Genomic DNA, 11290 nt, shown 5'->3' on the forward strand with positions numbered 1-11290 from the left:
CCCTTCAGTATTAACAGTTTTAAAATAAAATGGCTTACTGTGGGGCAACAGATTCTCTAATTTTAAAGGTAAGCCATGTATCTACTAAACTAAAAATACTGAATGTAATCTCATTTTTTTTAATACAGGCGAGAAACTCCATAAGTTTACCAAGAGCTAATCCAGAATTGGAATGTCTCTTCCAGCCACTTCCATTTGAAGGAAAATTTGTGGAAATAATTTATAGGGAGTGTACTTTTAACAAAAAATATATTCAGGGGCTGGAGAGATGGCTCAGCAGTTAAGAGCACTGACTATTCTTGCAGAGGACCTGGGTTTGATTCCCAGCACCCACATGGTGGCTACAAACCATCCTTAACTCTAGTTCCAGGGGAATCCAAAGCCCTTTTCTGACCTCCGTGGCATTGAATGACATGGGTGTACTCACATACACTGCAGGCAATATACCCATACACATAAAATAAAAAAATAAAAACAAAATATTTAATAAAAAATATTTATATTCAGATTTCTGTCCTCTAGGATGACACTGAATAAGAAAGTCAAAATTTGTGAAAGACAGCAATGCTGTCTCTAGTCCAGTATTACAATGAGCAGAAATGAGAACAGAAATATAAATTTGAATTTTCTTCATCTTCTGGATAAGGTACAAAATTAGAAGTATCCATTTAGCCACAGTATTGGTATTTAATAAGGTGTTTGGATTGAAGGAATGATCACTGAAAGTAATTTATGAAATGTACTGGAGCATATTATTTGAAAAGATGACATTTATTTTCAGTTTTATCAGAAGGCTCTGATATAAGACTGTCTATATTATGTCACTTGCAGACAAAAAAATTTAATTGACTGCATTTTTGAGTCCAATGGATCAAATAATTGTTAAATTCTCTCCAGCTGGGAATTAAGCAAAAATGTTAAGTATTGCAGAAAACCACGCAACATTATAAATCACTCCAAAAGGCCTTATGGCTTTAGAGAGGATTCTGGGGTCAGGCTGAGCATGCCAAGTAGTGAATCCAGTCACTGGATCTTGTATTTTCTTTCCCTTCTGTTTCTCGTCTTGATCTCCCTCCCACTGTAACTTTTGTCCCAATTCCTCCAGTCATAAATCTTATTTCCTTAGAATAAGATACTGATTTTTTGAGTGTGCACTTTTCAAACTCCATGAAAATGTACATATTTCAAAAGCATTCCATCAAGGAACAAAATGTGTATTGATTGTTACTGGCACATGTGAAAGATAAGGTAACTGGGCAGTGTCAGTGTCTGATCTGCTTATAATTAACTGTATAATACTAGAAATACTAGAAAGCTGTTCTAAGGCGCCACAGCCTGTTCATGGAAGGGAGGCACCGTTAGCCCTCTCCTCCTCAATCACACCCCTGACTACATGGCTCTGCTTCTCACAAGTGTCTGGTCTTCAGTGGGTTCCTATGCCTGCTGTGAGGTTGGATGGCACAGTTCTTCCATGGCCCAGGCACTTGTGATGCAAAGCTTCATGTGGCTAAAAAATAATCGTGTATTTCACTGCAATTTTAATGCTGCTTGGCTTGGTTTAAAATGCACAATAATAGACCAAACAATAAATTTGAGGAGTACTCTTTTGTAAGTTCCATAACATATACTGACCCAGAATATTTTCCACCAAAGTAAATGTGGGATTTACCCTCTCTTTTACTTTATTATTATTATTATTTTTTACCATATTGTGTCTTGTAAAATTAAAAAAAATAATAGATTAACTCATGGTATAGTCCCCAAAATAAAGTGTTAGGGGAAGAAGCCTCCTCCAGCCAGCCGCTGCTGATTTGCATCACTTCATCGTTTCTCAAGGCAAATAGTGCAGCTCGAGTCTATGTCTAAAAATCATAAAAACAAGCATGGTATACATGTGTGTGTTCTTGCGCCTTGTACGTCCTGGAGCTCTTTCCACACCAGACCTCAGAATTCTCTTATAACCTTTATAATGTGAATTTCAGGGTTTTGTTTTGGTTTGGATTTTGGTGTGCGTTCTGATGGCAGGACTTACAGCTCTTTCCTGCTGAGGACACCCTGTACTGCGTCTCCATGGATGTTGTCTCTGCCTAGCAAACACTGTTTCCTCAACTTGTCCCTTATCACGTTTTCTCTACAGAGCTGCACCAACACTCATGAATTAAGCTATGAATAACCTTCCAGAAGTGAGTTACGCAAAGGAAAGGAGTGAGGAAGAATTATGGGTTCCACTCCTTTGTCAAAGATCACATAAGAAAAAATTCTCTCAAGAATTACTTTGATAACTTCAAGAAACATTTTGCTTGTTTCCTATTGAACTTCTGTTGGAGAGGTGACAAGATTGTAAGGCTAGTGATGGCCTTACGTTTTGGCTGCTTCGCTGCAGACAAGCAAAAGAAATTCATTCAATTTAAATGTCTTTGTATGGTCTTTATTCACAGATGAAAGTTTAAGGATCTTCCCTTACAAAGGAGAGACTACCTGAAGGTCAGGGAGTGGAGGGTAATTTAGATAGACGAGGTCAGTGAAGAAACAAATGAAGGAGATGGAGAGATGGCTCAGTGGTGAGGGGCACTGTCTGTTCTTGCAGAGTACTAAGATTCAGTACCCAGCACCCACATGGCAGCAAACAACCATCTGTAACTCCAGTTCTAGGGGATCCAACACCCTCTTCTGACCTCTGTGGGTATTGCACAACACAGGTGCACTTACATACATGCAGGCAATACACTGGCATGTATTTAATAAAAATAATAAATAAAATATTTTTTAAAAAAGAAAAACAAGACCTGAGTTCAAAGTCTGGTATTGACAACCTTTAAATTTTTCATAATGTTAATATGTTGATATATAAAGATGATTTGCAACATTTTAATTTGTAATCTCTTTCTACTTTATTGTATCCCACAACAGAAAATTAATTAAAAGCCACACAGTTTTAGCTACATGAAGTATTTATATAGGAATGTGCCTCTGACCACGCTGTGTACATACCTGATGAGCCAGTGATGTCCATTGCCTTAAGATTTCTGCATTTGATCACTGTCAAAGTCATACGTCCAGCAGTCGGCAGATAGCAAAGGGAAAACATGATTTCACCTAGGTCTATACTTTCCTAGAAGGAGATTGGCAATGTTATCAACTTCAACCACAAAATAATGAAAGCAGAATAAAGTGGAAAATGATAGTGAAAAAAAATCACCTTAGTCGAGTATTGGGATATTTTAAACACTTTCATTGAGGATGCAGATAAATTGCAAGAAAGTTGTTCTGAAGGGCGTAAAAGTATATACACCAGCTGCTTACTTAACATCTCAAACTTAGCAGAGGCAGAACTGGAGTGCTGACTACTGTCTGTCATTATCTTAGGTTTATCATAACCAACAAGGCACATCACAGCTCATGCAGAGCCGGGGCCAAAGCTAACAGTCACTGTGATGTTCTTTTTTCTCTCACTTGCATCCACCCAAGCCACAGCACACGTCATCTATGCCAGTGACAAAATGTATCCTATCACTGACTCTTCTCAGCTCTGCTGTGACCATTCAAACCATTATCTCCCATCGTGACTGACTAGCCTCCCAAGTCATCTTCATTCCACAAATTAGGCTTCACACATCAAAGAGATCATTTTGAAATGCAAAGCAAAAGTATGACTCTCATGTTTAAAACCATCTAAGGACTCATGCTGTGCTTAATAAAACCAGGCTCCTTGTGGCACAGACGTGGAATGGAAGGCCTCCATGTGCCTGGAAAGCTCCTGTTGGTATAGTTGCTAAGAGCTTCCTTTCCATTGTCTGTTTGTGGACACTGCACTAAAAACATCCTATACCTAAGACCCCTGTCTCCTGGGTCTACCATTCTGCTTTGACAGCCCTCACTCCAGCTCTGTCAGACACAGACCCCTCTTGTCTTGCCAATCGCAGGAAGCTCACCCCGCTTAGAGGTTTTGCATTTTTTTATTCCTTTGTCTGGTTGGTACTTTTCCCTCTCATGTACTCAGCTGGTTGACCTCTTTATTTTTTCCCCTTTTCTATTCTCTTCTCTGTGAGTGTTTTTGTGCATTTGCATGTTTTTTCACATGTGCAGGCACTCTTATGCGTGGGTGCACTTGCACATCTGTGAACATTCCTGTGGAGGCCGATGTTGGGAATCAGCCTTGATTAGTCTTCTACTTTATTCTTTGAGATAGGTCTTTCAGTCAAACCTAGCACTCACTGATATGATATTACTAGTCTGGGTATTCTTGATAGCTAGGTTGCTCTGTCTTTGATTTCTGAGGCTAGACTTACAGGGGGACAGCCATGCCTACCCAGCATTCATGCAGGTTCTGGGGATAGAAACTCAGATCCTCACACTTTAAATGCTTTAACCACGAGCCAATTCCCCAGCTCTCATCTGATTGACTTCCTATCAGGCAGGAGGCTATTCAGTCCTGGCCTATGTCCATCCCTCCCACATCCTTCACAGATTCTCATAACACCTACAGCACTGTCTGAAATAATCTTTTAAATTCATCAATATGCCAGTGGAAAGCCTCACCAACAGAATGGATCATGTGGAGGATGGAATATCAGGACTTAGAGATACAGTAAAGGAATTGGATTACACATTCAAAGAAAATATGTTTTTAGAAAACCACATGAATAGAAGATGCAGGATCACTGAGGTACGATGAAAAAACAAAGACTAAATCTACAGATTACGGGCTCAGAAGAAAATGAAGAATATTGGACAAAGGGACAGAAAATATTTTCAATAAAATTATAAAAGAAAATTTCCCAAATCTTGAGAAAAAGATGCTCATGCAGATTTATGAGGTCTACAGAATACCAGATAGATATGACCAGAAAAGAAACTTTCTATGGGACATCTATATCACACCCTTCCTCCCGAGGCTCAGGGACCATTTCAGAAGAGAGGACAGAAAGATTGTAAGAAGTAAAGGTAGTAGACATTTGGAGTGAAATATTATGTGCTGGACAGGACAGGTATTTTGCACACATGAACTCACAACAGCATAGACTGCACAAGGCCATGTGAGCAAAAGCACCAGCATAAATGGGGAAAAGACTCATGAAATCCAACCCCTAGCTCAGGAGCCATTGGCAACTGATGGCCACTGGGGAAAAAGAGTAAGTTTCCTTTAGGGATGTGACCCTGAAAGGCTAGCCATGCTCCAGCAGATGCTCCCACACCCACATACATATACAGGCAGCACCAAGTAGAATCAGCATTGTTTTTGAGAGGGCACATGATGCTGAAAGAGAAAAGTAGAGGGAGAAAGAGGGGAGGACTGGAGGGGAGGGTAAAGGATAAATGTGATCCAAACATATGCAGGTATGACATTCTTAATAAAAATTAAATTTAAAAAAAACCACTAAATATACAAAATAAAGGAAAGCTGAAAAGAGATGGGCCAATTTACATATAAAGGCATTCCCATTAGAAAAACAAATAGATGATTACTCAATAGAAACTTTGAAAGCCAGAAGTGCTTGGAAAGATGCATTCTAAGCTCCAAAACCACAGCTCCCAACCTATAATAAATGAAGTGGAAATAAAAACTTTCCACGATAAAAACAAAGTAAAAGAGCTTATGACCACTAAGCTAGCTCCACAGAGTGCACTGGAAGGAACAGTTCAGAAAGAAAGATAAACACAACTAAGAGACATGGAGGGAAATGGACATCAGGGCAGTTAATCAAATGTTTTCTAAGAAAATCCTACAGAACCACCAAAACCACAAAAGTTAATACACACCTTCTAAGATTAACCATAAATAACACTTGTCTCAGTACCATAATAAAAGACAGATTAACAGGTAGGTTAGAAAACAAGATCCAGCTGTTTTCCACCTCCAAAAACATACATCAGAATTAAGGATAGCCATCACCTTAGAGTAAAAGAATGGAGAAAGTTATACAGAGCAAACGGAGTTAGTAAATGAGCAGGTTTCGCTGTTCTAGAATCTGACAACATATACTTCAAACCCAAACTAATCAACAGAGATAAGAAGGCCACTACATATTCATTAAGGGGAAAGTTCATTAGGAGGATATCACAATCCTAAACATATACACATCAACCACAGGTGCACACAAGTTCATAAAACAAATCCTACTAGATTCAGAGCCACAAATTAATGCACAGTAATTGCAGGTGACTTCAATACACCACTTTCACCAACAGCATATCATCCAAACATATTTTTCAAAGAAACGTTGGCATTAAATGATGTCATAAATGAACCAGACCCCACAGATATCTATGGACTTTCTACCAAAACACTAAAATGTATACATTTTCCTCAGCAACACATAGAACTTTCTCCAAAATAGACCACATTTTAGTACATAAAGCAAGCCTTAACAAGTACAGGAAAATTCAAACAACATTCTGTTTATATCTGACCACAATGGAATAAAGCTACATCAACAGCCATAGAAACTGTATGAATTACATTGCATTGACTAAACAACATATTACTGAACGATGATAAATGGGTTATTGAAGAAATCAAGAAAGAAATAAAAGTTTTTATGGAATGAAACATGAAAACGAACACACAACTTAAATCTATGGAACATAAAGAAGGCAATCCTAAGAAGAAAGTTCACAATGTTAAACACCTACATTAATAAACTTAGGATATTTCAAATAAATAATCTAATGATGTACCTTAAAGCTTTTGATAGACAAGAACAAACCAAACACAAAAGTAGTATATTAGAAAAACTAATTAAGATCAAGGCAGAAATTAATGAAACAGAAGTGAAAAAAAAGGAAACAATGCATAAAATCAATAAAGTGAAGAGTTGGTTTTTTTTCAAAAGAAACAAGATTGACAAATCCTCATTCAAATTGATGGAAAGAAGGGGAAAATGCAATCACTAAAATTAGAGATGAAAGGGGAGACAGAACAAGAGATACTAATGCAGTCTAAGTCATGAGAACATACCTTGAAAATCTATGTTCCGCTAAAAGGCAAGATGTAAAAGACATGAAAGAATTTCTAGAGGCATATGATTTACCAAAATCAAATAAAGATGAAATAAAGAATTTAAACAAACATATAACTAAGCAATAAAAGCTCAGGACCAGATGAATAACTGCAGAATTCTACCAGATCTTCAAAGAAGAACTTATGCCAATACTATTCAATTATTCCACAAAGTAGAAAAGGAAGGTTTACAAACTCTCTTTACAAAGCTCAGCGGTTAAGAACACTGATTGTTCTTGCAGAAGACCTGGGTTCGAATCCCAGCACCCACATGGAAGCTAACAACTGTCCATAACTCCAGTTCCAGGGGAATCTGAAGCCCTCTTCTGACCTCTGTGGCACTGCACGACATGGGTGCGCTCACATACATGCAGGCAATATACCCATATACAAAAAATAAAAATAATAAATAAAATATTTTTAAAAAGCAAAATAAAAATATAGAATATTTCCCACTGTCAAAAACTATTTGCAAACTGAATTCAAGAACACATCAAATGATCATACATCATGATCAAGTTGGATTCATTTTAGGAATGTAGAAATGGTTCAACATACAGAAATCACAAATGTAGTTCATCACATAAATAGACTCAGAGGTAGATATCATATGATCATCTCACTGGATGAAGAAAAGGCCTTTTTACAAAATACAGCATTTCATCAAACTAAAAGTCATGCCATGACTAGGGATGAAAGGAGTATACCTATAGCCAATATATTAAATAGAGAAAGCTCAAACTATTCCCACTAAGATTAGGAACAAGACAAGGATGTCCACTCTCTTCACATCATTCAATATAGTGCTTTCAGCATTGCTCAGAGCAATAGAAAAGGAGAAGGAAATTAAAGGATACAAATAGGAAAAGAAGAAGTCAAAAGTATTCCTTTTGAAAAAATATATGAGTCTATGCACATGAAATCCTACAGACTCAATTAAAACACACTTAGAAATAATAAACACCCTCAGCAAAATGATGGCGTACAAAAATTAACATACAAAACTTAATAACCTTCCTATATATTGATAAGAAACATACTGAAAACGAAATCAGTGAAACAATCCCATTCACAGCAGCCACCAAAAAATTAAATACCTGGGAATGAATCTAACGAAGGAAATGAAAGACCTACACAACAAAACTTAAGAAACCGAGGAGGACATTGGAAGATGGAAAGGACTCCTACACTCCTGGAAGGGAAGACCCAACATTATGAAGATGGAGGTCCTACTAAGGCCATCTGTAGATTCAAAGCAATTCCAATCAAAATCCCAGTGACATTCTCCACAGACATAGAAAAAAAAAACATTTAAAATTTATGTGGAGGCATAAAAGACCAAAGATGGAGAAAGCGGTCATCAGCAAAGGTAATACTGCAGGAGATATTACACACCTGACTTCAAGTCACACACCACAGAGCCACAAGAGCAAAAAAATGCATGGAACTGGCACAAAACCTGGACATCAACATGTAGAAGAATGAAATTAGATCCATTTGATTCCACCCTGCACAAAACTCAACTCCATAAATGAAGCAAACAACTCAGGATAGACCCGGATACAGGAAGCGTTGGAGGAAAAAGCAGGGGAGCACTTCAACACAAGTGTAGGTGAGGCTTTTCTGAACAGGATTCTAATAGCACAGAAAATAAGATCAACAATTCACAAATGGGGTCTTATGAAACTAAAATGCTTTTATATAGCAAAGGAAGTGAACAGAGAGCCCACAGAATGAAAGAGAATCTTCTCCAGCTATACATTTGTTAGGGGATTAGTAATGAGACTATTCAAAGGCTAGAAACTAAACCTAAAGAAAACAAACAACTCAAAAAATGGGCTTTTGGGAGCTAGAGATGGCTCAGTGGTTAAGAGGACTAGCTGTTCTTCTAGAGGACCAGGGTTCAGTTCCCAGAACCCATACGGTGGCGAACAACTGTCCATAACTGCAGTTCTGGAGGATATAATGCCCTTTTCTGACTCCAGGTATATTGAACACATGGGTATATGTAATGCATATAGGCAAAAACATTCATGTACATAAAAAAAATTAAAACAGGTTTTCAAACTAAACAGGGAGTTCTTAGAAGAGTTATAAATGATTTGGAAATATCTAAAAAGTGTTCAACATCCTTCATCACCAGAGAAATGCAGATTAAAACTAAGACTCCATCAGAATGGTTCTCAGTAACAATGCTGATGATAACAATGCTGTTTGGATGTGGGGGAAGGGGACGGTTATACACGGATGGTGGGAGGGCAAACTACTACAGCCAATTTATAAATCAGTCTAGAGTTTTCCCAAAAGAACTAGAATTGGAGCCAGGCATGGTGGCACATGCTTTTAATCCCAGCACTCAGGAGGCAGAGGTAGATGGATCTCTGAAAGATGGAGGACAGCCTGGTCTGTATAGTGAGTTCTAGGTCAGGTGGAGAGACCTTGTCTCAAAAATGAATAAATAAAATAAAATATCTAGAAGTGGGTCTATCATATCATCCAGCTGTAGCTTCTTTGACTCTGTCCTACCACAGACACACTTGCTCATCCATGCACATTGCTGTTCACCCCAATCACAATAGCCAAGAAATGGAATCAGCTTAAATGTCCACCAACTGCTGAATGGATAATGAGAATGTGGGACACAACGGAATTTTATTCAGCTATAAAGAAAAATGAAATTATGAAATTTGCAGGTAAATGGATCGAAGTGGAAAACATGAAACCAAATGAGGCCCAGACTCAGAAAGACAAGTGTCCACATGTCCTCTTCTAAGGGAATCTCAGCCCCTTTTAAAATTTTTGTTTATTTATTTGCTTTTCTTTTTGAGACAGGGTCTCCCTGTAGCCCCAGGTCACCTGAACTTGCTCTGTAGACCAGGCTGACCTCAATCTCAGAGAGATACACCTGCCTCTGTCTTTGCATGCACCACCACACTCATCTGCAGTCCTGACTCTTAAGTTCTATATGCTTAACCTCTGGAAGCCAGGAAACTAGAGCAGCGACGAGGCAGCTCAGCTTAAGGGAAGATGGAAAGCAACACATAGGTAAGACAAGGGCAGAAAGGGGACATATCAGAGGTGGAAACCTCCAAACAGGACTGTGGAGAGCCACAGCCTCCGCCGCCATTACAAGATGGCGCCGGTATCCGGACCTTCTTAAAAGTAAACATCCTGCCACACCCATAAGGGGCGTGCACAAGAGCCTGCTTTCCCCCGCCTCCTCCCATGGCGTGATCTCCAGCAACCAATCCGCTTCTTATGATCTCCAGCAACCAATCTGCTTCTTATACGTCATAAATGGGACCTTTGGGGCATATATAAGCAACAGCTCTCCCACTTCTCAGCGTCTTTGGTCTTCAGTCTTCAAATAAACTGCTGCAGAAGGATCCTGACTTGTCCTCCCGCATCGTTCTTGCCGGCGAGACGGAAAGTGGTCGGGGACAGCTGGTGCCGAGACCCGGGAATCAACATCGCTGGCGCCGCCCGAAGACCCCTCCAATACAGGAGGAGGATTCAGAACTGCAGGTAGGTTCGGAGAGGTATGGATGTTATGGAGGTTGCTGGAATTGTTTTCACCTTGATTATGGGAGCCTTTGTGATTCTGCTTCTCACCCTATGCTTCCACGCGGGTTACTGTCAGGAAGAAGGGCAAATGGTTCTAGAGGATCTCCAGGACAGCCTATCAGAAACCGAACGAAGTGAAAGGATGGGAGCACGTGCAAAAGAAAATAGGGCCCAAAGTGAAAATGGACCTCCCGGTAAGCCAGAGGAAGGCAGGGGAGAGAGCACTGTCGAAAAGGACGGAGCAAGAAACCAAGTAACAGGTTTTAGACAGGGAAGAAACTTACCAAAGGGGTATTTATACCCCACAAGGGAACTTGCTGCTCTGCAGTTAGAAGAGAGCAGTTTAAGCCCAGAAGAAGAGATAGAATTAGAAGAACAAGCCGCAAGCTATGAGGAAAATAGATATAGGCCACTGGAATATAAGAACCCAATGCCCTATGTTCTGGGGCAAGGGGCTGCTACTGCCCCCCCACCTTATTCAATACAGCCATCATGTTCACTCCTCCCTAAAATTGTGAGGAAAAAGCTGGGTATGGCCTTCCCAGTTTTTGAAATGCCTATAGAGGGACAAGAAGGCATGGGACGAGTCTATGCGCCTGTAGATTATAATCAGATAAAAGAATTGGCTGAAGCAGTAAGAAAATATGGAGTGAATGCAAATTTTACTTTAGCACAGCTAGACAGACTGGCAAGAGATTCTATGACGCCTACTGACTGGCAAACTAT

The 11290-nt window shown here is 39.3% G+C and overlaps 1 protein-coding gene across 1 annotated transcript in view; it reads right to left on the reverse strand.

The window, feature by feature from the left end:
- Positions 1 to 11290, reverse strand: part of Syt10 (synaptotagmin 10) — a 56998-nt gene that overhangs the window by 6045 nt on the left and 39663 nt on the right. The window contains exon 3 of the mRNA XM_017797290.1: positions 2992 to 3112. Coding sequence (XP_017652779.1) covers positions 2992 to 3112 — 121 coding nt within the window. The remainder of the gene's footprint in view (positions 1 to 2991; positions 3113 to 11290) is intronic.

The sequence above is a fragment of the Nannospalax galili genome, unplaced genomic scaffold, assembly GCF_000622305.1.
Source record: "Nannospalax galili isolate Female #2095 unplaced genomic scaffold, S.galili_v1.0 scaffold454, whole genome shotgun sequence".
In the NCBI taxonomy this organism is placed as follows: domain Eukaryota; kingdom Metazoa; phylum Chordata; class Mammalia; order Rodentia; family Spalacidae; genus Nannospalax; species Nannospalax galili.